Source organism: Hippocampus bargibanti, linkage group LG16 (assembly GCF_051943395.1).
Source record: "Hippocampus bargibanti isolate YZ-2025 linkage group LG16, ASM5194339v1, whole genome shotgun sequence".
Classification (NCBI taxonomy): domain Eukaryota; kingdom Metazoa; phylum Chordata; class Actinopteri; order Syngnathiformes; family Syngnathidae; genus Hippocampus; species Hippocampus bargibanti.
This window is the reverse complement of record NC_142749.1, coordinates 12,725,446-12,752,635: the sequence shown is the minus strand read 5'-3', so window position 1 is coordinate 12,752,635 and position 27,190 is coordinate 12,725,446. Positions and strand designations below refer to the sequence as shown.

Genomic DNA, 27,190 nt, shown 5'->3' with positions numbered 1-27,190 from the left:
TTAAAACCTTTCCGTTTTTCCCAATTGTTGACAATTCATGTCCGTTTTCTTTTACGAACAGGGTCATAATTGGATCATCGTGTACAGTCGCCCTGTTTACTTCTGCTTATGCTGCGTCCTGATCTGGATCTTCGATTTGTCCGGCCGTTGCGAAAGCCTTCAACCATTCACCCTCTACGGCGTTACGTTCTTTTCCGCGCATTTCCTACTTTGTGTCCGTGATATGCTGCTGGGTAAATCTTCCCGATTTCATTACAATTGACTTTTTAAACCGACAGAAAAGGAAACAACCTGTGAGAATTAAAAAAAAACACATCACTTATTCTGTTTTATCTCTTCTTGTCCATGTGCAGTGTTCACATTGTGTTTCCCGGTCATCTTCCTGTTTGGTTTGCTACCTCAGGTCAATACTTTTGTCATGTGTCTGTTGGAGCAGATCGACATGCATGTTTTTGGCGGAACGGGTAAGACTGTCACTCTTGAGGTGTCGCAATGTATTATTTGGCCTTGTCAGTAAAAGAGATAAGTGGCTTGAACTCCACGCATTGTTTTTGTTGTGCTGCATTGATCCACTCCTCTTTTCTCCTCAGCCACCACCAGCCCCCTCTCATCTCTGTTCAGCCTCCTCCGCAGCGTGCTAGTGGCCGCTCTGTTGTATGGATTTTGCCTGGGCGCCATAAATGTGAGCGCAACATGAATCTCTTGTTCAATACGGTGCCTAAAAGTTGAAAGGCGGTGCCATAACGGTCAACTCTTGTTCTCTTACCACTCAAAGGCGCCGTGGGGGGATGCCCATGTGCCCGTGTTGTTCTCGGTATTTTGCGGCCTGCTGCTTGCTTTGTCCTACCACCTGAGTCGCCAAAGTAGTGACCCCACCATCCTGTGGTTAGTATTTTGGTTTCCTAAAGTCATGAATAACAATTTATTTGATTTGGGGATTCTTTTTTGTTCAGATATTTCAAATTGAATTATCTATACAATACAATACAATACATATTGATGTAGGCAACATCGAATGATAGACTAAACAGCTGTCCATTCTGAAATTATGAGGACAATACTTTCCGCACTATAAGCCGCGCTCAACCCTCCTGTGGTCTTCGGATCAAAATGACCCAAAACTGTTAAAAATCCCCCCAAAAAACAAACTAAATATTTTTTTAACTTGAAATGTTATGACTTTTCGGAGATTGTCCCCAACTATAGAAAAATAGAAATTTCGTTTTTATTCCAATTTCCAAGGAAGCTTTACAAAGATGGTATTTGGGTCAAAATGACCCAAAACGGTGTTAAATATGCCTAAAAACACCCAAAATTGTATTTTTTTTAAACTTGAAATGTTATGACTTTTCCTACACTGTCCCTAACTATATAAAAATGGAAATGTCATTTTTATTACAATTTCCAATGAAGCTGTACAAAGATGGTATTTGGGTCAAAATGACCCAAAACTGTGTTAAAAAAAAATTTAAGTTGAAATTGTTTGACATTTCCTAGATTGTCCCCAACTATAAAAAAATTGATTTTTTTTTATTCCAATTTCCAATGAAGCTGTACAAAAAAAGGTACAAAGATAGTATTCGGGTCAAAATGACCTTAAACTGTATTAAGAATGGCCAAAAAACACCCTAAATTATTTTTTTTAACTTTAAATGTTTTGACTTTTCCTAGATTGTACCAAATATAGAAAAATCGAAATAGCGTTTACAATGAAGCGGTACCAAAAAAAAACTACGCAGATGGTATTTGGGTCAAAATGTCCCCAAACTGTGCTTAAAAATGCCCAAAAAACACTCTGAATTATATTTTTTTAACTTGAAATTGTATATTTTTTCTTAGATTGTCCCCAACTACAGAATTGTTATTTTCATATATTTTTCTTGTAATGTATTGTTCTGTATTGTTCTAAATGGGTCATTGGAGGGGAAAAAAAACACTGTTTAGCCATTGAAACGCAAAAAAAAATTCTACAAAAATCCTTTTCGCACAAATTTTTCCTTTGCTTAGGATATCACATGTTATGGTGAAGGACAAGTTGACCCAAAGGACACGGTGTGTGTGTGTGTATAGAAAATGAGGACAACAGGAGGGTTAAAAGTCTTCCATTTTGTTTCTAACAATTCGTTGAAGGTGTGCCTTATAATATGATAGTCTGGAAAATACGGTTGGCTCATTCTTTCCCGTCCGTCTGCTTTTAGGTCATTGCTCCGATCCAAATTATTACCCGAGCTGGAGAATCGCACGCCAGAAGACCCCCCTGTGGAAATCAAGGATCCTCTTCCAGAGAAGCTCTGCAACTCCGTGGTAAAAATAAAAAGACATTGAGGCCTCCTAACATGATTTCATCAAAATCGTTCGCTTTAAAGCCGTTTGCTTTCCCCACCGTAGAAAGAAATTCTTCATTCGGACCTCGTCATGTGCCCCCTCATGGCCGTCATCACTTTCGCCATCAGTGCCAGTACGGTTTTCATCGCACTTCAGGCGAGTTCAATTTTCCGACATTACTTGGCCGTTTTTCCTTCACGCCATTTTGACGTCGATTGCTCACTTGGTCCTCGTTGTTCTCTTTCCCCCTCACAGCCTGCACTCAGCTTTGTCTTATATATCCTGGCGGGGGTTGTGGGCTTTATTACTCACTATCTCTTGCCTCAGCTTCGCAAACAGCTGCCGTGGTTCTGCCTGGCTCACCCGGTGCTCCGATCCAAAGAGTACAGTCAGTTTGAAGTCCGAGGTGAGTATCTCGTCGCTCTTGATCCACTCCGGGCTCAAGTCATTGTAAAATGCCGTTATCGGCTTCTCCCTCTGGAGGCCTCGGCGAGGATTAAATGAAACCCCGTCAAGGTCTCAAGTTGAAGTGCTGTTGAGAAATGCATTTAACCTCCATCAGGGATTTTCACAGCGCGGTAGCGTTATGTTTTTTCTTCTCACTTGCTACACAGTTGGTGGAGTTATAGTCCAGTTTGCTTGGTTGGATCTAAGTCGGTGTATAATACAGACAGACGCTCCCCACCTTACGAACGAGATCCGTTTGTAAGGTGAATTTGGTTGTAAGTTGCTTCAGTGCTAAGTTTTGTATGGAATGTTTAAGTCAAACACTGAACGGGAAGTATAAAACTCAGACACTTTTAACAGTTGTAAAATAAATTCACACCTACTCTAATACGACGACATATATCCTTGGGGCTTCAGTTAGCCATTACTGAAGCTGCTGGCACGTAATTACTGAATTACGTGCCAGCAGCCATTACCTTTTGTTATGCATCACATCCTCCTGGAACATCAACTGTGAAGAGGGATCTCCACCCCGCCCACATACTCTATGCAGCCAATTGCAAGCGAGCTCTGCCGGAAAAAGGCGCACAATACAACATCTAACTGAGAGCATCTTCTCCTAACATTTTTCGACATACTGTACCCACAAAAATGTTCGTATGTACCGTAACGTCGTAACTCAAATGTTCATAAGCTGGGGAGCGTCTGTAGTAGCAAACATGAAATTTTCATCAAGTTGAAATGTGGGTATTTTTTCCACAAGTATATCTTTCACATTGATCAACATTCTAATGGTGTTTTTAGCATCATTTTAAGTAGCTGTAATATTAGAAAATATATATAGATAGATGGATAGATAGATGATGGATGGATAGATGGAAAGAGATTTTGCAATTTAGAAAAATGCTCCACTGAATGTATTTTGGTTTGTATACTTTGGCAATGTAGTTAAATCGGGCCCCTCAAGTTTTTAATTTGGCCCCCTTTTCAGACAGAAGGGGGCCGTTTGGACCCCTTTTTAAATTTCCCAGATGCATCCCTGCAAAAAGAATCAACTTTCCGGATGTCGGGCCGTGTTTGATTGAACAAGATCTTTTTATTTATTGATTGATTTATTGGTCACCAGATGCTGCTCAGCTGATGTGGTTCGAGAAGCTATACGCGTGGCTTCAGTGTGTGGAGAAGTATTTCATCTATCCGGCGGTCGTGCTCAACTCGCTCACGACGGAAGCACGCGCCGTTGGGCAGAGTCATAAAGAACTGGATATCTAGTAAGTCACTGCACCAATGTGACATCTGAGCAAAACATGTCGAAATTGTATTTATTGTGTTGATTTTTTTTTATGCACGTGTAACACTGTGTCTTGCAGTGGCCGAGCGCTGTTCATTTCAATCGCGGGCATGAAGCTGCTGCGTACATCCTTCTGCGCCCCTTCGCAGCAGTACGTCACGCTATGCTTCACCACGCTCTTCTTCCACTATGATTACCCGCATTTCTCGGAGACCTTCTTGATCGACTATTACTTCATGTCTATTCTTTTCAGCAAGGTCAGTTTGCGCCTCGGTGCTCATTTCATATGTTTTTACATGAAATAACAACGCAGCTTGCTTTGTTTTGTTTTCAGATGTGGGACCTGTTATATAAATTACGCTTCGTGTTGACTTACATCGCTCCCTGGCAGATCACCTGGGGTTCGGCGTTCCACGCCTTCGCCCAGCCCTTTGCCGTGCCGCGTATCCTTAAATCCGATTCGCTCAATGTGACATCGCCGATTGCTTCATGACCTCGCAAAATGCCCTTAACACCCTTGTTCCGCAGATTCTGCCGTGCTCTTTGTGCAAGCCATCTTTTCAGCCATCTTTTCTACCCCACTCAACCCGGTCCTGGGCAGCGCCGTTTTTGTCACCTCGTATACCAGACCCGTTAAATTCTGGGAGCGAGATTACAAGTATGTTATTTAAATATCTGAAACTTTATTTCACTCACTAGCCACATACTGTACGTTCTATTTGTTGAACTGATTTTATTTTCTATTGTTATTAGGATGGTTAAAATGTACACAAAGGGGCGAGGGATCACTGTGTTTTCAGCATTGTATTTATTTTTTTTAGATTCTTTTAATTTAACTACTGGTTGAAATTAAATGAAACATTTGCATGTTTATGTAGTGTGTATAATAAATACATATAAATATAACAAAATTCGATATATAAATATAAATACATAACTAAATATATATATAATAAAATAAAATAAATATAAAATTATAAATATAACAAATACATCAAATAAAATTTTATATATATATAATTGTATTTGATTTATTTGTATTTATTAGTATTTATTTGCGTTTTATTTGTACAGTTATATAATGTTATTTTCAGAATCAGAAAGCCTTTAATAGTCCCGCAATGGGGAAATTTGCAATCTACAGCATTGAAAGAAGTGGGGGGGGGGGGGGTCAAAGATAAACTAAAGTATTCTATGCACAAAAGAAAATGTCTGGAGATTGAAATGTACTATTGTACAAAAAAATAAAAGTAACTGTACATAGTGCAAAGTATAAGTATAAAACGCATATTTGATATATGTAACAGTATTGACTTGACATAAGGTGCTTGTGCTATTTACAATGCATGAGACCAGGTTTTTTTGTATGTATTATTATTATCATATTTATTTTTTGCATCTGTAAAGGGCTTGATTACAACGGCCACTGTTGCAAAAGCATGAAAAAAAAGTTTGAATATATTGACCCAAAAACATCTAAGCAGTGCAATGCTAATGCTAATCTGTGTTGTTAGCACCAAGAGGGTTGACCACTCCAACACCAGACTTGCAACTCAACTGGACCGTAATCCAGGTCTGCCCTGTCGACACCATTAATCACATCTCTGCTTTCTTCGACCCAGCTTAGCTGATGCGTCACTGTCATCTTTTCTCGCCAGGTGCTGACGACAACAACCTAAACTCCATTTTCTACGAGCACCTGACCCGTTCGCTGCAGCACAGCCTGTGTGGAGATCTGCTACTTGGTCGCTGGGGCAACTATAACACGGGCGACTGCTTCATTCTCGCCTCCGACTACCTCAACGCGTTGGTGCACATCATCGAGATCGGCAACGGCCTGGTGACCTTTCAGCTGAGGGGGTTGGAGTTCAGAGGTGAGCAGCCATCACCATTCTCAATTTTTCTATTTAAAAGTTGCACTTTAACATGGATTCGGTCTTCTTCCTGCAGGCACCTACTGTCAGCAGAGGGAAGTCGAGGCCATCACAGAAGGCGTCGAAGAAGACGAAGGCTGCTGCTGCTGCGAGCCGGGTCACCTGCCACACATGCTATCGTTTAACGCCGCCTTCGGCCAACGTTGGCTCGCCTGGGAAGTGGCGGCCACTAAGTATGTGCTGGAGGGTTACAGCATCAGTGACAACAACGCCGCTTCCATGCTGCAAGTGTTTGACCTCCGCAAGATTCTCATCACCTACTATGTCAAGGTGAGAGTTCAATATATACATATTGAAGTTGCACCTTATAATCCAATGCGCCTTATAGTCTGAAGAAAAAAAAATGTATATATACATATACATGTATATATATATGTATATACACCGGCGCGATTTACGACCACGGACAACTGACCCTTTTTTTAATTCTACGCCTGGCATTGCAACACGCAAGCAGCCGTCAACGCGGACTACAATTTTGGCCAGCCATTATATCACACACTCGCACAGCAATCTACTGCGTGACGACACTCAATGCAGTAGTTATACAGTCTCGGCAACATCTCCTGTAGAACTGTACACTGCTTTTTTTCTTACGGAGTCCGCCTGAATCCGAGCGCGTGTGTTGGGCGACCTCTTCTGGCTTCTCCATTAGCTGGAAGAGTGATTTTTCAACAGCACGCATGCGTAGGAACCCGTGCGTATTTGAGTCAGCGGGCAGCATCTGCGCCGACACAGTACTTAAAATTGATAATACGAAATATAAAATGATAAAAATGACACTAAAAGTTCGAAGATTTATATTAGGCGCACTGGATTATACGGTGTATGGTCAGTTTATGAAAAAATGGAAGGCTTTTAGGTGCACCTTATAGTATGGAAAATATGGTATATATCGCGACTGTTCATTATTAGCTTTTAGTACATTTTGTCTATTGATGTGACATGTTTGCTTTCCCTGACAGAGCATCATTTACTATGTGAGCCGATCACCTAAATTGGAGGAATGGTTAGCGAACGAAGTGATCCAGGAGGCATTGCGACCTTGCCTCGGAGCCAACTACGTCGACAGCGACCCCACTTTCAACCTAAACATCGACGAGGACTACGACCACAGGGCCTCCGGGATCACGCCGTCCTCTTTCTGCATGATTTACTTGGACTGGATTCAGTATTGTAATAGCAGGCGTCAAACGGTTTGTCTTTGCGCAGGAAATTTGTCATTTGTAAAATTGCCGTCTCGTTGAAGTTGATTGAACGTTTTGTGTTTTACATTTGCAGCCTGTTACAAGCGATCGAGATTCTCCTTTGGTCAGTCTATGTTTTGGCTTGTGCATCTTGGGAAGAAGAGCTTTGGGCACCGCCTCCCACAGCATGTCTGCAAGGTGAGACTACCGACTACCATTTTTATTCGTATATTTTTTTTGCTCATTGAGTGCAAAAGTTCACTGTTCATACCCAATTCCGATTTTGGCAGCTTGGAGCCGTTCCTCTACGGCCTCCACGCACTCTTCAAGGGAGACTTTCGCATCACATCTCCACGAGACGAGTGGGTCTTTGCAGATATGGACTTGCTGAATCGAGTCGTCGCACCCGGAGTGCGAATGTCCCTCAAGTTGCATCAGGTGCCGTTTTTCAGCCCAGCGGGAAAAATCTTCCCTGGAGGTTTACATCACGCCCCCTGATGCGTTATTTCTCGCATCCCTCAGGACCATTTTACGTCCCCGGACGAGTATGAAGACCCCGCGGTGCTGTATGACGCCATCACCACCAACGAGGAGAAAATGTTGATATCGCACGAGGGCGACCCCGTTTGGCGCAGCGCCATCCTGGCCAACATGCCTTCTCTTTTGGCGTTGCGTCACATCATGGACGACGGCAGCGACGAGTACAAAATCATCATGTTGAACAAGAGGTTCCTCAGCTTCCGGGTCATCAAGGTTGGACGGCCGCCATTTTGTTGGACATCTTCTATTTCGCGAAATTGCCTTTTTTTGTGTGACAACATTGTGATCCTTTTTCTAGGTTAACCGAGAGTGCGTACGTGGGCTGTGGGCCGGTCAACAACAGGAGCTGGTCTTCATGCGCAACCGCAACCCGGAACGCGGCAGTATTCAGAACGCCAAGCAGGCCCTGAGGAACATGATCAACTCGTCGTGCGACCAGCCCATCGGTTACCCCATTTACGTGTCGCCCCTCACCACATCGTACGCTGGCGGCCACGCTCAACTTCGCTCCGTGTGGGGGGGCCCTGTCAGCCCCCATAATATCTACAACTGGCTTATCAATAGCTGGGACAGGTACCACACGCCAGATATGGACCGTCAGATTTAGCGGCGGTTATGGATGTGATTTTTTTTTTTCTCACAGGATGCAGAAAGGATGCGGCGCCGGTTGCAACAGCGGCGGAAACATCGAGGACTCGGACTGCGGCGCCGGTTCCGCCTCCATCACGACTAACGTCGCCATCCATACCACCCAGAGCACGCCGGCTTCGGGCCTTCCCCAGCCACACATTGCCACCATGCAATCTTTGATGGGTAAAACGCTCTACTGCATAGGCGTCAAAGTCGAGGCCCTGGGGGCCAAATCAGGCCCGCCACATCATTTTATTCGGCCCACCATAGCAAATCAAGCATGTCAAGTGCCATGATGCTTGCTAAAGTCCCAACCAAAACTTCAAATATTTTTTACTTCAATTTTGAAAATAATTTATCATATTTTCCGGTGTATAAGGCGCACCCAAAAGCCATGATTTTCTTCGAAAGATGACCCTGCGCCTTATACGCCAGTGTGACTTATTTGCGAAGTAATATTGCGCCTCAACAGGTCTTGCAACTACTGTCGGCGGCCACAGACTTTTTTTCCTCCTGTAGAAGAAGTAGTGCGTCACCCCAGCCTTTACTGTAGTACCTAATAATGTGGTGCGCCTTATATTCGGGGAAAAAAAAAAATATATTTATATTTTCTATTTGGAAAACATTTTTTACATTCCTTGAAGGTGTGCCTTATACTTTGGTGCACCTTATATGTGTGATTGGGGGTGCACCTTATACCCTTGAAAATACAGTAAATTATGTTCCATAAGAAGGGTACAATCTTTCCTTTCCTGCTCCCAAACAAGAAATTATAATGTGGGGTACCTTATACAGTAAAGTCTCGTTATATCGATATCGGATATATCGATAGTCCCGGTTATATCGATGCTATTTCTATGCACGCACGGAGAAAATTACATGCAAACAGGGTCGGATATATCGATAGTCCCGGTTATATCGATATTTTTTCGGACTCCCTTGAATATCGATATAACGAGACTTTACTGTATTTAGGAACATTTGGAAAACTATATATTTATATATTAGAAAAAGTAGTGTGTCACCCCAGCCTCTACTGTAGCTCCTTATAATGTGGTGCACCTTATATTTGGAAAACTTTTATATATTTATATATTTTATTTGTAAAACTTTTTTTCATCCATTGAAGGTGCGCCTTATAGTCCAGGTGGCCTTATACGATATATGGAAAAAAGTTTGAAAATCCACCATTACTGGGGGTGCACCTTATACACCGGAAAATACTGTATGAATTTATGTTGCACAAGAAGAAGGGTACAAGCTTTCTTTTCCCGCCCACAAAAAAGAAATTATATTGTGGTGTACCTTATATTTTGGAAAATTTGCAAAACTATTTATATTCTATTTGGAAAACTTTATTTTCATTCATTGAAGGTGCATGTTATACATCGGAAAATATGGTATTCATTAACTCATTGACTGGCAGACGATGTGCAAAAATGTGTCCACTCCAGTGCCAGGGTTTTTGTCATTTTCGCTCCAATTTCAGGACCCACAGACTATTCAGTTTTAGGACTACGTAAACATTCAATATATATATATATATATTCGGGGAAAAAATATATATTTTAAGAAACCTTAGACGCTCTTCTTTCATCAGAAAAAAAATGAGTTAATTCCTAAATTGGGTCAAAATGTTTTGTGCACTTTTGCCCATCAGGTACGGACAACCCAGTCGGCCCAACCCAAAACTGGTCTCACCACCCGCAACCCCTCCCCCTGGCTCTGATCAGCCAATCGGAGAGCCGAATGGACGTGGGACTCCCTTCATCGCTCCAGCACACGTCCTCCATCCAGGGTCTACTGGGTCAGCATCTGTCCAACAGCGGCTCCGTAGCTCCGCCCCCTCTGCTGGTAACCGAACGCATTTGCCCCGCCGGCTTCCTGGAGAACTCGAGTCACAGGGCGGGCCAGCGGGCTGGCCTCGCCCACGGCAACATGCTCCATTTTGAGAGCCATTTTGGGAAGTGGAGTTTTTCCAGCCGGAAGGGCTTTAACGGGCTGGCGGCAGCGGGTGAGGGTGATGGAGGAAACGTCCATGCCGTCCACACGCAGGTGAGGAATGTCACCAAAATGTCTGCCACCTTTGTCATATGCAACAAGTCAGTGGCAAAATAGCTCACCACAAGAATCTTCTCTCATTTGAAGTATTTTAACCGCCTTCTACAATTCCCACAGCCGCCGCCCCCCGGACCCCCACAGGAGGCCAGTCCCACACAAGATCCGCTGGGAGCAACGCGGTCAGCGGATTCCTGCCTGCTACCGGCAGGGGATGCCCCCGCACCGCCTGACGAATCCACAGAGTTGCCTTTACTCGAGCACCTGCGCTGATGCCCACCACCCACCTCCAATCTTCTCCTGGACGCCTCCACTCAAGTCCTCATTCAATCGTTTTTTATGGCCTATGGATCCACAAGGCAGGGTTTGATCATGAAGAAATCGATTTTTTGGTTTACGGTCTCCCAGCATGTCGCTCCCAAAGTCATCTTCATGAAGATCTTTTTGGGTCGGGGGGCGTTTTGTGTGTACGTGATTGTGTGTGTGTGTGTGTGTGTGTGTGTGTGTGTGTGTGTGTGTGTGTGTGTGTGTGTGTGTGTGTGTGTGTGTGTGTGTGTGTTTGTATGACTAGTCTTGTGAGGACCATTCTTATTTTATACCATAGTGAGGACATTTTTGACAAGTGAGGACCTTTTGGCCGGTCCTCACAAGTTTACATCCTAAAGGCTTCTAGAGGGTCTATATATGCATCTATTAAAGTTTCAGAAAGTTCCTCACAAATTCACCCCAAATGATTTTTTTTTTTTTTTTTTGTATTTTCATTTCACTCAGATACACACACTTTTTATTCACTGTGTGTGTCTGCGTGGTTAATGAGAGGAACAAGTTCATACCACAAAAAAAAAGATATTTTAACCAAATTCACCACAGGGGTGAGGACTTTGAATGTACCCATTCAGAAACCTCACTCCTGCTGTTATTTCAAGTTTCAGGTCCACTTTTTATTGCTTTGTTTTTAAAGAAGTTGAAGTGGGAAATGGGGTGACATTTAGTGTTCAAATGTATCACTAGTTCTTCTCTACATTTATCAGCAACGGTGATCCCCACTCCTTATCTTGAGTTATCCGGACCTCAAAAAAGGATTGAAACAGGAATGTGTGTGTGTGTGTGTGTGCTAATAGGCCAGGAAGGCCAGTGCAATTCTAAGGGATCTATTTCTTTCCTTTTGCTTGATGATTGTTTATGAACTGGAGCATGGAAGACTGTGTGGACACCACAAGAAGCCTTGTTTCGACCCCTCCACCCAACAAACTCCAAACCCAAAATCAAAAGGAATCTCCTCACCCGCATTTCCTCTTTTGGCCCGTGGTGCTCGAACTGCTTGTTTACAACCTCCAATCCGATCGTAAAAAAAAAATTGTGTTGATCACAAACCCTTTTTTTTCTTCCCTTCACTATTTGGAGGATTTTTATTTGTGTGTTTTTCTTCTTTACTTGAAAAGTTTGAAGATGCCCTTGCCCGCATCGCTTCCTTCAATCCCACTCGACTACTGCTTCTGCATCTCACGCTAAACTACTAACTAACGAGTCAACCAAGTCACTACTGCAATCCAGCGTTTTAGTTGGAAGTCAAGGATTAAAAAAAAATGAAAATAGAGGATGGATATATATTGGAGGAATACAGTCTTACATCTTGGGATTTGTTTGTATCATGTGCTTTTTGGCAGCTTGCTTATTTTCTTGTTTTTGCTCCTCAAATCAGGATTGTCATCTCAACGAAGGGGCTGAACTGGAAGTACGTCAAAAAGTCACTTTAAGTGAAGCTCCTTTTTCCCCCTTTGTGCACTTTGGTGAGCGGATCATGCAGTAGAACCCCAAAAATAATCGATCAATATGTGACATTTTTTGTCACGGTGGCGAGCGACCTAATTTCCAAGTCAATCAATTATTCTCTCACTGAGATTCCAACTAAGCGGAGTTTTGGTGGGTTTTGCATGATTCTGCTAAAATCCAAGTCGCCCTTAATATTTTATCGCTATGTGAAACAGCAGCAGCCAGTAGAATATTTGATTTGCTTTATCTTGTTTTTTTTTTTTTTTGCTCAAGAGAAATGCAAAGCACAAAATGGCGGTCAGAGCTTGGGTGTCAGTCAAAGTCAAAAAAAGGGATTTCTTAATCTCTGCAACTATGTACAGCATGTTTCATATCTAAGTATATATTTAAAGATATAAACCTATTTTATTAGGATTGGAAATTCGGGGTTATATGAGACACTAAAGATGATCAAGGCGGGGTGGGGGGGGGTGAAGCCTCACATTTAAAATGTGCAATTTTGGATGATTTCTGTTTTTACTTTTTTTTTTACACACCCATCTCATCATCTGTTTTTTTTTTTTCAAAAGGGGAGTCTTTATTTAAGTCAACGTTAAATGTTCTGTACAGTTTTTTTAACGTGATTTTTTTTTCTTCTATTTAAATTAAAGGTTTTGTGTCTCATTTGCACATGGAGTGCTTTTTACCCGATTCCACCAACTTACATAACGAGAGCTGGAATGCTGAAGGTCACAAGGTCATTTGTGTCGCCTGAACACAAGGACACACACACAAAACAATGACTTGATTGAATTTGCAAAATTCAACCAAAAAAAAAAGCAAAAAATATTTTATTTCTATCTAGCTGGCTAGCTATCTATTAGCTATCTGGCTGGGTAGCTATCTAGCAGGCTAGCTACCTATTAGCTATCTAGCCGGCTTTGGTGATTATCACAGCCGATATAGATATATATAGATCTATCTATCTATCTATCTATCTATCTATCTATCTATCTATCTATCTATCTATCTATCTATCTATCTATCTATCTATCTATCTATCTATCTATCTATCTATCTATATACATACACACACTGAAAAAGTATACTTGCAATTTTGAGTGACCTGTGTTCCTTTTATTCCATGATGGCGTCTTACACAAAGGAACGCTTCATCAGGGACGGCGTGTCGCGGATCTCATTGTAGCCTTCCTCCTCCTCCTCCTCTTCCTCCTTGGAGACCCTCCGTCGGCCGTCCTGGCCGGTACGATGAAGCCACGCCAAGAGCACCAGCAAGGCCAGCAGCAAAATGCTCATGGACAAAGTCAGCAGCACCCCCTGCAAGATCCCCGAGTCGCTTTGCGCCACTGCTGAAAACAAAACAAAAGCGATCCAAAAAGCATCAGTCCGGTGTGAAAGGAACCGGAGGAAAACAGGAGACAAAAACGTGGTGTTCACCGCTGTAGACGGACAAGTTGATGTAGCAGTTCTCCGTTCCCAGGATGTTGGAGGCGGAGCAACGATAAAGGCCAGAAGTCTGGAAAGACACATTGACGATCTGGACCGAACCCGACAGCTCTCCTGAAGAAAAATTAGAACATTTGAGAATGACATTAGTAAACGATGGTTTAAAAGGTGCCGGACATGTCGCTCCTCATCCGAAGAAATTCGTCAGCAAACTAAAGTTGTGCTGGTAAATTTGGCTCTAAATATATATATATATATATCAGTCGTATCGGCTTTGATAATCACCACCACCTGAATCCATTATGGATATATATAGGGCCAGATTACCTGTCTAGCTGGCTATATATTAGCTATCTAGCTAACTATTACCTATCTAGCTGGCTAGCTATTATCTATTTATTAACTAGCTTTCTATCTATTTGAGTTCTGGGACGAGTGAACGCTATCTATTAGCTATCTGGCTGACTAGCTCTCTATTAGCTGGCTGGCTAGCTATCTACTAGCTATTTAGCTGGCTATTTATTAGCCAAATCGCTGGCTCGCTATCAGCTATCTCACTGGCTGCCTACCTATTAACTATCGAGCTGGATAGCTATAGATTGGCTATCTCGCTGGCTAGCTATCTATCTATTAGCTATCTATTGGCTAGATAGCTCACTTTATATCTATTTGAGTTACTTCCGGGCTGAGTGAAGTGATCTTGAGAGTTTAGAAAGGCGCTTATAAATGAAATGTATTATTATTATTATTTACCAGCACAACTTTAGTTCGCTGACGAAGCTCTTCGGATGAGGAGCGGAACGTCCGACACCTTCAATGAAGTACAGATGACGACTGAAGAAACCTTTTCCTCGATGGACCACTCCCGTACAACTGATAGCTCTTGCTCTTGCTAATAAAGTGCAACGAGCAGTGTCCTCAACAAGCGAAAAGATCAACTTCTGACCTTCCATGTTGATGGGTAGGGAAATTTCCACTGGGTTGAGTTTATCCCAACGGATCTCTGGAGTGGGAACGCCCTCGGCAACCGAGCAGGACAAGGTGACGCTGCCCCCCGCTTCCATTTCTCCGTCCCACTGGCATGCGGGCAGTGATGGTGCGACTGTGGGTGAAAAAAAGCAGAATGACGTGTCAACGTTGATTGTTTTGGACTTGTTTAACCATGAATCATTCCTTTTTTGGGCGAAAAACGCCTTATTATACATGGTCCTTTTTCTTGCTTAAAAAACGCCTTACTATACATGGTCGTTTTTTTGGGCTGAAAACACCTTACTATATATACTTGGTCGTTTTTTGGGGCTAAAAATGGCTTACTATACATGGTCTTTTTCTTCGGATAAAAATGCCTTACTATACATGGTCGTTTTTTGGGCTAAAAACGCCTTACTATTCATGGTCGTTTTTTTCAGCTAAAAACGCCTTACTATAATACATGGGTGTTTTTTTTGGACTAAAAATGCCATAATATACGTGGTCGTTTTTTTTTAGCTAAAAACGGCTTACTATACATGGTCCTTTTTATGGGCTCAAAAACGCCTTGTTATACATGGTCTTTTTTTGGGCTAAAAACACATGGTCGTTTTTTTTTGGGGGGGGGGGCTAAAAACGCCTTACTATATATGGTCGTTTTTTTTCGGGCTAAAAACGCCTTACTATATATATACATGGTTGTTTTTTTTTTTCGGCAAAAAACGCATTACTATACATGGTCCTTTTTTTCTGCTTAAAACGCCTTACGATACATGGTCGTTTTTTTCCGCTAAAAACGGCTTACTATACATGGTTGTTTTTTTGGGCTCAAAACGCCTTACTATACATGGTCGTGTTTTTCAGCCAAAAACGCCTTACTATACATGGTCGTTTTTTTCGGGCTAAAAACGCCTTACTATACATGGTCGTTTTTATCGGCTCAAAAATACCTTACTATTCATGGTCGTTTTTTTTTCAGCCAAAAGCGCCTTACTATACATGGTCGTTTTTTTGGGCTAAAAACACCTCACTATACATGGTCGTTTTTTTCAGCCAAAAAAACGCCTTACTATACATGGTCGTTTTTTTCGGTCTAAAAACGCCTTACTATATATACATGGTCGTTTTTTTCAGCCAAAAACGGCGTACTATACATGGTCGTTTATTTCGGGCTAAAAACGCCTTACTATACATGGTCGTTTTTTTGGGCTAAAAACACCTTACTATACATGGTCGTTTTTTTCGACTAAAAACTGCTTACTATACATGGTTGATTTTTGGGCTCAAAACAGCTTACTATATATACATGGTCGTTTTTTTCAGCCAAAAACGCCTTACTATACATGGTCGTTTTTTTCAGCCAAAAAACGCCTTACTATATATACATGGTCGTTTTTTTCAGCCAAAAACGCCTTACTATACATGGTCGTTTTTTTCAGCCAAAAAACGCCTTACTATATATACATGGTCGTTTTTTTCAGCCAAAAACGCCGTACTATACATGCTCCTTTTTTTGGGCTAAAAACGCCTTACTATACATGGTCCTTTTTTTCGGCAAAAAAACGCCTTACTATACATGGTCGTTTTTTTGGGCTCAAAACGCCTTACTATACATGGTCGTGTTTTTCAGCCAAAAACGCCTTACTATACATGGTCGTTTTTTTCGGGCTAAAAACGCCTTACTATACATGGTCGTTTTTATCGGCTCAAAAATACCTTACTATTCATGGTCGTTTTTTTTTCAGCCAAAAGCGCCTTACTATACATGGTCGTTTTTTTGGGCTAAAAACACCTCACTATACATGGTCGTTTTTTTCAGCCAAAAAAACGCCTTACTATACATGGTCGTTTTTTTCGGTCTAAAAACGCCTTACTATATATACATGGTCGTTTTTTTCAGCCAAAAACGGCGTACTATACATGGTCGTTTATTTCGGGCTAAAAACGCCTTACTATACATGGTCGTTTTTTTGGGCTAAAAACACCTTACTATACATGGTCGTTTTTTTCGACTAAAAACTGCTTACTATACATGGTTGATTTTTGGGCTCAAAACAGCTTACTATATATACATGGTCGTTTTTTTCAGCCAAAAACGCCTTACTATACATGGTCGTTTTTTTCAGCCAAAAAACGCCTTACTATATATACATGGTCGTTTTTTTCAGCCAAAAACGCCTTACTATACATGGTCGTTTTTTTCAGCCAAAAAACGGCTTACTATATATACATGGTCGTTTTTTTCAGCCAAAAACGCCGTACTATACATGCTCCTTTTTTTGGGCTAAAAACGCCTTACTATACATGGTCCTTTTTTTCGGCAAAAAAACGCCTTACTATACATGGTCGTTTTTTTGGGCTAAAAACACCTTACTATACATGGTCGTTTTTTTCGACTAAAAACTGCTTACTATACATGGTTGATTTTTGGGCTCAAAACAGCTTACTATATATACATGGTCGTTTTTTTCAGCCAAAAACGCCTTACTATACATGGTCGTTTTTTTCAGCCAAAAAACGCCTTACTATATATACATGGTCGTTTTTTTCAGCCAAAAACGCCTTACTATACATGGTCGTTTTTTTCAGCCAAAAAACGCCTTACTATATATACATGGTCGTTTTTTTCAGCCAAAAACGCCTTACTATACATGGTCGTTTTTTTCAGCCAAAAAACGCCTTACTATATATACATGGTCGTTTTTTTCAGCCAAAAACGCCGTACTATACATGCTCCTTTTTTTGGGCTAAAAACGCCTTACTATACATGGTCCTTTTTTTCGGCAAAAAAACGCCTTACTGGTCGTTTTTTTTCAGCCAAAAGCGCCTTACTATGCATGGTCGTTTTTTTCCGCTAAAAACGACTTACTATACATGGTCGTTTTTTTCCGCTAAAAACGACTTACTATACATGGTCGTTTTTTTTCGGTCTAAAAACGCCTTACTATACATGGTCTTTTTTTCAGCCAAAAACGCCTTACTATACATGGTCGTTTTTTTGGGCTAAAAACACCTCACTATACATGGTCGTTTTTTTCAGCCAAAAAAACGCCTTACTATACATGGTCGTTTTTTTCGGTCTAAAAACGCCTTACTATATATACATGGTCGTTTTTTTCAGCCAAAAACGCCGTACTATACATGGTCGTTTATTTCGGGCTAAAAACGCCTTACTATACATGGTCGTTTTTTTGGGCTAAAAACACCTTACTATACATGGTCGTTTTTTTCGACTAAAAACTGCTTACTATACATGGTTGATTTTTGGGCTCAAAACAGCTTACTATATATACATGGTCGTTTTTTTCAGCCAAAAACGCCTTACTATACATGGTCGTTTTTTTTCAGCCAAAAAACGCCTTACTATATATACATGGTCGTTTTTTTCTGCCAAAAACGCCTTACTATACATGGTCGTTTTTTCAGCCAAAAAACGCCTTACTATATATACATGGTGGTTTTTTTCAGCCAAAAACGCCGTACTATACATGCTCCTTTTTTTGGGCTAAAAACGCCTTACTATACATGGTCCTTTTTTTCGGCAAAAAAACGCCTTACTGGTCGTTTTTTTTCAGTCAAAAGCGCCTTACTATGCATGGTCGTTTTTTTCCGCTAAAAACGACTTACTATACATGGTCGTTTTTTTCCGCTAAAAACGACTTACTATACATGGTCGTTTTTTTTTTCGGTCTAAAAACGCCTTACTATACATGGTCTTTTTTTCAGCCAAAAACGCCTTACTATACATGGTCGGTTTTTTTTCGGCCAAAAAACGCCTTACCATACATGGTCGTTTTTTTCAGCCAAAAAACGCCTTACTATACATGGTTCTTATTTTGGGCTAAAACCGCCTTACTATAAACGGCTTACTATACATGGTTGTTTTTTTGGGCTCAAAACGCCTTACTATACATGGTCGTTTTTTTCAGCCAAAAACGCCTTACTATACATGGTCGTTTTTTTCCGCTAAAAACGGCTTACTATACATGGTTGTTTTTTTGGGCTCAAAACGCCTTACTATACAGGGTCGTTTTTTCGGCTAAAAACGCCTTACTATATATACATGGTCGCTTTTTTCAGCCAAAAACGCCTTACTATACATGGTCGTTTTTTCGGCTAAAAACGCCTTCCTATACATGGTCGTTTTTTTGGGCTAAAAACGCCTTACTATACATGGTCGTTTTTTTGGGATAAAAACACCTTACTATACATGGTCGTTTTTTTCGACTAAAAACGCCTTACTATACATGGTCGTTTTTTGGGGCTAAAAACACCTTACTATACATGGTCGTTTTTTTCCGCTAAAAACGGCTTCCTATACATGGTTGTTTTTTTGGGCTCAAAACGCCTTACTATACATGGTCGTTCTTTTGGCTAAAAACGCCTTACTATATATACATGGTCGTTTTTTTCCGCTAAAAACGACTTACTATACATGGTCGTTTTTTTCGGTCTAAAAACGCCTTACTATACATGGTCTTTTTTTCAGCCAAAAACGCCTTACTATACATGGTCGTTTGTTTCGGGCTAAAAACGCCTTACTATACATGGTTGTTTTTTTCCGCTAAAAACGGCTTAATATACATGGTCGTTTTTTTCCGGCAAAGAACGCCTTACTATACATGGTCCTTTTTATCGGCTCAGAAATACCTTACTATTCATGGTCGTTTTTTTTCAGCCAAAAGCGCCTTACTATACATGGTCGTTTTTTTGGTGCTAAAAACACCTTACTATACATGGTCGTTTTTTTCCGATAAAAACGGCTTACTATACATGGTTCTTATTTTGGGCTAAAAACGCCTTACTATACATGGTCGTTTTTTTGGGGCTAAAAACACCTTACTATTCATGGTCATTTTTTTTCAGCCAAAAGCGCCTTACTATATACATGGTCATTTTTTTGGGCTAAAAACACCTTACGATACATGGTCGTTTTTTTGGGCTCAAAACGCCTTACTATACATGGTCGTTTTTTCGGCTAAAAACGCCTTACTATATATACATGGTCGCTTTTTTCAGCCAAAAACGCCTTACTATATATACATTGTCGTTTTTTTTCGGGCTAAAAACGCCTTACTATACATGGTCGTTTTTTTGGGGCTAAAAACACCTTACTATACATGGTCGTTTTTTCGGCTAAGAACGCCTTACTATATATACATGGTCCTTTTTTTCAGCCAAAAACGCCTTACTATACATGGTCGTTTTTTTCCGCTAAAAACGGCTTCCTATACATGGTTGTTTTTTTGGGCTCAAAACGCCTTACTATACATGGTCGTTCTTTTGGCTAAAAACGCCTTACTATATATACATGGTCGTTTTTTTCCGCTAAAAACGACTTACTATACATGGTCGTTTTTTTCGGTCTAAAAACGCCTTACTATACATGGTCTTTTTTTCAGCCAAAAACGCCTTACTATACATGGTCGTTTGTTTCGGGCTAAAAACGCCTTACTATACATGGTTGTTTTTTTCCGCTAAAAACGGCTTAATATACATGGTCGTTTTTTTCCGGCAAAGAACGCCTTACTATACATGGTCCTTTTTATCGGCTCAGAAATACCTTACTATTCATGGTCGTTTTTTTTCAGCCAAAAGCGCCTTACTATACATGGTCGTTTTTTTGGGGCTAAAAACACCTTACTATACATGGTCGTTTTTTTCCGATAAAAACGGCTTACTATACATGGTTCTTATTTTGGGCTAAAAACGCCTTACTATACATGGTCGTTTTTTTGGGGCTAAAAACACCTTACTATTCATGGTCATTTTTTTTCAGCCAAAAGCGCCTTACTATATACATGGTCATTTTTTTGGGCTAAAAACACCTTACGATACATGGTCGTTTTTTTGGGCTCAAAACGCCTTACTATACATGGTCGTTTTTTTCGGCTAAAAACACCTTACTATATATACATGGTCGCTTTTTTCAGCCAAAAACGCCTTACTATATATACATTGTCGTTTTTTTTCGGGCTAAAAACGCCTTACTATACATGGTCGTTTTTTTGGGGCTAAAAACACCTTACTATACATGGTCGTTTTTTCGGCTAAGAACGCCTTACTATATATACATGGTCCTTTTTTTCAGCCAAAAACGCCTTACTATACATGGTCGTTTTTTTCGGGCTAAAAACGCCTTACTATACATGGTCGGTTTTTTTTCGGCAAAAAAAACGCCTTACTATACATGGTCGTTTTTTTGGGCTAAAAACACCTTACTATACATGGTCGGTTTTTTCAGCCAAAAAACGCCTTACTATGTAAGCCCATGGTGGGTTTTTTTCAGCCAAAAACGCCTTACTATACATGGTCGTTTTTTTCAGCCAAAAACGCCTTACTATACATGGTCGTTTTTTTCAGCCAAAAACGCCTTACTATACGTGGTCGTTTTTTTCGGGCTAAAAACGCCTTACTATACATGGTCGATTTTGGGGCTAAAAACACCTTACTATACATGGTCGTTTTTTTCAGCCAAAAAACGCCTTACTATACATGGTGGGTTTTTTTCAGCCAAAAACGCCTTACTATACATGGTCGTTTTTTTCAGCCAAAAACGCCTTACTATACGTGGTCGTTTTTTTCGGGCTAAAAACGCCTTACTATGCATGGTCGATTTTTTTTCGGCAAAAAAACACCTTACTATACATGGTCGTTTTTTTGGGCTAAAAACACCTTACTATACATGGTCGTTTTTTTCAGCCAAAAAACGCCTTACTATACATGGTTCTTATTTTGGGCTAAAAACGCCTTACTATACATGGTCGTTTTTTTCCGCTAAAAACGGCTTAGTATACATGGTTGTTTTTTTGGGCTCAAAACGCCTTACTATACATGGTCGTTTTTTCGGCTAAGAACGCCTTACTATATATACATGGTCGCTTTTTTCTGCCAAAAACGCCTTACTATACATGGTCCTTTTTTTTCTGCTCAAAAACGCCTTACTATACATGGTTGTTTTTTTGGGCTAAAAACGCCTTACTATACATGGTCGTTTTTTCCCGGCAAAGAACGCCTTACTATACATGGTCCTTTTTATCGGCTCAAAAATACCTTACTATTCATGGTCGTTTTTTTGGGCTAAAAACACCTTACTCTACATGGTCGTTTTTTTCGGGCTAAAAGCGTCTTACTATACATGGTCGTTTTTTGGGGCTAAAAACACCTTACTATACATGGTCGTTTTTTCCGGTCTAAAAACGCCTGACTATACATGGTCGTTTTTTTCGGCTAAAAACACCTTACTATACATGGTCGTTTTTTTGGGCTAAAAAGGGCTTACTATACATGGTTGTTTTTTTGGGGCTAATCCTCCATACCTCAGCACCTCCCAGCCTCCCCTTCCTTATAGTAAGATGTTTTCAGCTGAAAAAAACAATCAATGTATAGGAAGGCGTTTTTAGCCCAAAAAAAATCCCAAATGGTGACGGCGGGGATTGAACCTGGAACCTCAAAACCACAAACATGTGCACTAACACTGACCCACATCAATCCTTTTTCCCCCATTGTGGGACTATTGGTCTTGTTTTTCGGTCTAAAAACGCCTTACAATACATGGTTGTTTTTTTGGGCTAAAAACGCCTTACTATACATGGTCGTTTTTTTTGGGCTAAAACGCCTTACTTTACATGGTCGTTTTTTTGGGCTAAAACGCCTTACTTTACATGGTCGTTTTTTTCGGCTAAAAACACCTTACTATACATGGTCGTTTTTTTTCGGCTAAAAACGCCTTACGGGCGTTTTTTGGGGGGCTAAAAACACCTTACTATACATGGTCGGGTTTTTTCGGCTAAAAATGCCTTACTATATATGGTCGTTTTTTGGGCTAAAAACGCCTTACTATACATGGTCTTTCTTTTTCGCTTAAAACACCTTACTTTTCATGGTCGTTTTTTACTCAGCGAAAAACGCCTTACTGTACATGTCATTTTTTTTAGCTTAAAACATCTTACGATATACGCTGTCGTGTTTTTGGGTTAAAAACGCCTTTATACATGGTCGCTTTTTTTTTGAAAAAACGCCTTATTATACATGGTCGTTTTTTTGGGGGCTAAAAACGCCTTACTTTACATGGTCGTTTTTTTGGGCTAAAAACGCCTTACTTTACATGGTCGTTTTTTTCGGCTAAAAACGCCTTACTATACATGGTCGTTTTTTTCGGCTAAAAACGCCTTACGGGCGTTTTTTGGGGGGCTAAAAACGCCTTACTATACATGGTCGGGTTTTTTCGGCTAAAAATGCCTTACTATATATGGTCGTTTTTTGGGCTAAAAACGCCTTACTATACATGGTCTTTCTTTTTTGGTTAAAACACCTTACTTTTCATGGTCGTTTTTTACTCAGCGAAAAACGCCTTACTGTACATGTCATTTTTTTAGCTTAAAACATCTTACGATACGCTGTCGTGTTTTTGGGTTAAAAACGCCTTACTATACATGGTCGCTTTTTTTGGGAAAAACGCCTTATTATACATGGTCGTTTTTTTTGGGGCTAAAAACGCCTTACTTTACATGGTCATTTTTTCCGGCTAAAACGCCTCACTATTAATGGTTGTTTTTCTTCGGCTAAAAACACATTACAATACATGGTCGTTTTTTTTTCGGCTAAAAACGCGTTACGGTCGTTTTTTTGGGCTAAAAACGCCTTACTATACATGGTGGTTTTTGTTTTCAGCTAAAAACGCCTTACTATACATGGTCGTTTTTTTTTTCAGCTAAAAACGCCTTACTATACATGGTGGTTTTTTTTGGCAAAGAATTTCGTTATATACATGGTCGTTTTTTTTGGCTGGAAATGCCTTACGATACATGGTCGTATTTTTTGGGCTAAAAACACTTTACTGTACATGGTCTTTTCTTGGGCCTAAAAAATCTTACGATACACTGTCGTGTTTTTGGGTTAAAAACGCCTTATTATACATGGTCGCTTTTTTTGGGAAAAAAACGTCTTACTATAAATGGTCGTTTTTTTTTCGGCTAAAAACGGCTTCCTATACAGTATACATGGTCGTTTTTATCGGCTCAAAAATACCTTACTATACATGGTCGTTTTTTGGCGCTAAAAACGCCTTACTAAAAATTGGTTGTTTTTTTTCCGGGCTAAAAAACGCCTGACTATACACGGTCCTTATTTTCATCGTTGTATTTTTTTTAATCTATCATCCCAAAAAAATCTGACTCTTTAAATCCACGAATACTATAGTTACTGAAAACGCTGAGCATCAGTTCTCCGATGCCGGCGTCTGTTATCTCCGGAGGGTTGTTGACCATGCAGCGATAAATGCCAGCGTCGGAGATGCGAGTGTCGTTCACCATGATGTCCGCACTCCATGGGATTCCTGCCAAGCAAATGGGTCACCTTTTCTCCACATATTATGTAAAGTTGGAAAAAACAGTCAATTAAAAAGTGGCTATACCTGTAAAGCCTACCCTTCCAATAAGAGAGGGGTCTTCTATAATCTGGCCGTGATCATACACGATCACCTAGAATGCCAAAAAAAAACATTCTTCCTCTTTAAATTATGATTTCCGCACATTTCTTTCACGAAAATTCAGAATCAAAAGGTTTGGATGGACCTGAATGGGGGATTCTGGACTGGAGAGGGGAGCCAGCGTCCAGATGATGTTGAGACGGGAGAGAGAACCGGAAGTGAAGAAGGAACAGGGCAGGATGACGGAATCTCCTCGGACCACCTCCACTGTAGCCTCTCTCATGGACACCCTCAGAGCATCTGAAGAAAGAAATGAAGACCAAAAATTGAGTTGAAGAGTCGTGGTTGCCGATAAAGCGCTGGCCAGACCTCTGGCAATGTTTTTTTTCCCCTTCCACAAGGGGGCAGAATTTACCTTTTTCCATGTTAGCGCTTTGTTCCAGCTTCAGCTGTTGTTAAAACGCTATATAAACCATATGTATGTACTGCATTGTATTTTGGACAGCTGCCCCCATTTCAAGCTCATATAACTCCAGACCCATATAATTTAGGAATTAAGTCTTTTTTTTCTGATGAAAGAAGAGAGTCTAATATTTATTACGCTGCATTGAATGTTTATATAGTACTAAAAGTCAATATTCTGTGGGTTCAGGAGTTTGAGTGACAATGACAAAAACCCTGGCACTGAAGTGCACATGTCTGGCAGTGAATGAGTTAATATCTTGACTTGTATACATTTAATTCTTTCTTTGGAAAAGGAAAAAGGTGATCAAGTGTACTCCATCAAACGTATGCGCTCACAGCATATAATTTTCGCTAAATAAAACCTAATGCATTTAATAATGCTTGTCATTGATCCACTTTTTCACGCCCTCATTTCCTTCTGACCTAGAAATAATGAACCCATTCCTGCCACCCCTCCCAGCTACATTTTTTGTGTATGTGCGTGTGCAACTAATTGAACTTGACAGCTCTAACGTGGAGCCAAAACTAATTGAGGCGCAGTTGGAAAAGCAACTTAGTTACCCACACAATATCCAAGTGCTAAGAAATGCAAAGCATGAATCACATGAATATCCCATTCTAATGCTCATACAGGATAATGCTAACATAGCAGGCAGGGGGTCTTACATTTCAGAGGAAAAAAATGACAGTAACCCTGGTGAACATCAAATTTTCAACAGATATTCTTGATAAAGTGACCCTTTTTCCCCTCAAGAGTTTAAGATTTTATTTGATGATATTTTATACATGATAATTTATAATTATAAGATTTCAGAAATAAATTATACCTGTTGCTGAACTTAACATTCCTAAATATTTCTAAACATTACATATTGTAATCTATAAAATATTATAGTTTGTTATAATATAATTGCAATAAAAAACTTAAAGGCTGTGTCCATAATTTGTAAAATGGCTTCAAATGACTTCTACTGAGCGTATTTTACAAAGATTCCACCGCATATAGCTATATTTTACGTTTTAAGACTCGCACTGAATATTCCGGAAGTCTTGTTTTTGAGTTGGTGACGAGTCCGTATGTGACGTCACTGAAGGAACGCCCCTGACCGAAAAAAGGACACATTATAGCAGTCCTTCCGTCACGTCAATGCATTTTGCTGTACTTTTTTGGTATGAAAACTTTGTGTAGCACCAAAAAGAGGCAGAAGAGGGCGAGAAAGTAAGCTCCGTGTAAGGAATTAATCAGCCTAGGGAAATGGGCTGATTAATTTCTTACACTGAGCTTTGTTGCCATTTTCTGCCTCTTTTTAGTGCTATATCCCCCCCCCTATTGCCTCAAAATGGCACGGAATAAGTTATTTAATCGATTGCAAACATGTATTCAGACTTCACATTAGTTTTACTCCCTGATGTTTTCTACTATCTTTGTGACTGCTTTATTTCCTGTGTATAATAGTTGTCCATTTTAAATGCTTTGTTACAGCTTCAGCTGTTGTTAAAGCGCAAATTGAATCCATATGTATTGTACTAGTAATACACACTTGCTGTAAATACGTCACTGCTCGTGTCAATCAAAAGTGTGCCTGTATTGTCTTTCTTGGTTGTATTTTATTTCTTATTGTGTTAATATATATTTATTTATTTGTATAACAAATAAAAAGTACTCACTTGTCCGCAGGGCCGTAAAACACACGTACAGGATCCATAGCGCGCGTCGTGCAAGGGCACCCATGGCTGACAGGAAGCAGTGCGAGAAACAAGCTCGCCTCTCTCCTTTCTCTTCCCCGCACCGTCCATGTTCCCAAAAAGAAAACTAGGCATGCGTGATTAATGTATCGAGCAACAGCGGCCTCACCTCACCTCTCATCGTCACTTTGGTGGGGAAAACAATGGCGGCAGTGTTATGATAACGTTGTCGCCGCAGTGGGAATGGTCATAACAAGTGGAAAAACCTTGTGTTTGAAAAACAAATGACTGATCCAATCAACACACACCTGAACGGTTCAATTTCTCCCAATAAAGTGCAGCTGTTCGAGTAGCCATTTTTGTAGTCACACGACACAAACCGTGATGCGTGTCCGTGGTTTTAATCAAGAAAAAATGAAACCGTTTTTCAATAGAGCTAATTTCTATTTCTCGTACAGTGCTTTTATTTAGTTTTAATTATTTTCTAAAGATTTTTCGTTAGATTTGACCATCTTCTTCTACGTGGACGCAAAGCAATACTGGAATACAGTACTCCCTCGTTTCTCGCGGTTAATGCAGACCAGGACCACCCGCGGTAGACAAAAATCCGCGATGTAGCCAACCTTACATATATTGGTAAATTTACGTGTATGAGTACAAAAAATATTTATAAGGCCAAATTTAGTGGATCACAGTACATGACCTGTATAAAAAAAAGCACAGTAAATGTTTGTACAAAACTCTAATGCAATAAACAGCCCACTATCAACATACAGTATAAAGTATATGTACAGGGACATTAATCATCTTTGTTAATGTAACGCATCGTGGATTCAGTGACGTAATGGCGTGCAACCGCGGCATAATTTTCACTTTCCCTCAGTTTGTGTAGTCATTTTAGTTTTTCACTTACTGTCATCATTTTTCTCTTCTTTTTTGGTTCACTGGATGATTTTGAAGCCACGGGTTGTTTAGGAGCCATTGACGGCGGGCGCTTATTAAGTATGAA

General features: G+C 40.4%; 2 protein-coding genes across 9 annotated transcripts in view; one reads left to right on the top strand and one right to left on the bottom strand.

The window, feature by feature from the left end:
* LOC148886520 (pecanex-like protein 3) overlaps positions 1-11,495 on the top strand; it is a 23,803-nt gene extending 12,308 nt beyond the window's left edge. For all 5 annotated transcript variants that reach the window (XM_089016858.1, XM_089016859.1, XM_089016856.1 and 2 more), the window contains 22 exons: positions 62-233; positions 354-464; positions 591-682; positions 776-885; positions 2,199-2,304; positions 2,389-2,481; positions 2,581-2,731; positions 3,899-4,043; positions 4,143-4,320; positions 4,398-4,506; positions 4,592-4,721; positions 5,578-5,636; positions 5,722-5,937; positions 6,014-6,267; positions 6,963-7,193; positions 7,279-7,382; positions 7,475-7,622; positions 7,707-7,937; positions 8,023-8,297; positions 8,368-8,537; positions 10,015-10,409; positions 10,533-11,495. In XM_089016858.1, the coding sequence (XP_088872984.1) occupies positions 62-233; positions 354-464; positions 591-682; positions 776-885; positions 2,199-2,304; positions 2,389-2,481; positions 2,581-2,731; positions 3,899-4,043; positions 4,143-4,320; positions 4,398-4,506; positions 4,592-4,721; positions 5,578-5,636; positions 5,722-5,937; positions 6,014-6,267; positions 6,963-7,193; positions 7,279-7,382; positions 7,475-7,622; positions 7,707-7,937; positions 8,023-8,297; positions 8,368-8,537; positions 10,015-10,409; positions 10,533-10,685 (3,633 nt within the window). In that variant the 3' untranslated portion in view covers positions 10,686-11,495. The remainder of the gene's footprint in view (positions 1-61; positions 234-353; positions 465-590; positions 683-775; positions 886-2,198; positions 2,305-2,388; positions 2,482-2,580; positions 2,732-3,898; positions 4,044-4,142; positions 4,321-4,397; positions 4,507-4,591; positions 4,722-5,577; positions 5,637-5,721; positions 5,938-6,013; positions 6,268-6,962; positions 7,194-7,278; positions 7,383-7,474; positions 7,623-7,706; positions 7,938-8,022; positions 8,298-8,367; positions 8,538-10,014; positions 10,410-10,532) is intronic.
* Positions 11,496-11,647: 152 nt separating this feature from the next.
* LOC148886519 (immunoglobulin superfamily member 11) lies at positions 11,648-26,407 on the bottom strand. 4 transcript variants are annotated; one of them, XM_089016863.1, is made up of 8 exons: positions 26,164-26,407; positions 24,176-24,330; positions 24,016-24,082; positions 23,806-23,937; positions 14,578-14,733; positions 13,623-13,745; positions 13,291-13,534; positions 11,648-12,935 (listed from the first exon to the last, which is right to left on the bottom strand). In XM_089016863.1, the coding sequence occupies exons 1-7, from the start codon at positions 26,225-26,227 to the stop codon at positions 13,320-13,322; spliced, it is 912 nt and encodes a 303-aa protein (XP_088872989.1). In that variant the 5' UTR covers positions 26,228-26,407; the 3' UTR covers positions 11,648-12,935; positions 13,291-13,319. The 4 variants fall into 4 exon arrangements, with proteins under 4 accessions (XP_088872989.1, XP_088872987.1, XP_088872990.1 ...); XM_089016861.1 differs by having other exon boundaries at positions 13,324-13,534; XM_089016864.1 differs by having other exon boundaries at positions 13,291-13,531.
* Between the last annotated feature and the right edge of the window lie 783 nt (positions 26,408-27,190).

Excerpts from the sequence above, each read along its gene's own strand:
- LOC148886519 (XM_089016861.1), bottom strand. The coding sequence starts at position 26,227 with ATGGGTGCCCTTGCACGACGCGCGCTATGGATCCTGTACGTGTGTTTT. Across the intron at positions 23,938-24,015 it reads TGGAAGGGTAGGCTTTACAG|GAATCCCATGGAGTGCGGAC; the intron begins GTATAGCCACTT and ends TTTGCTTGGCAG. Across the intron at positions 13,535-13,622 it reads CAACTTGTCCGTCTACAGCG|CAGTGGCGCAAAGCGACTCG; the intron begins GTGAACACCACG and ends TTTTGTTTTCAG.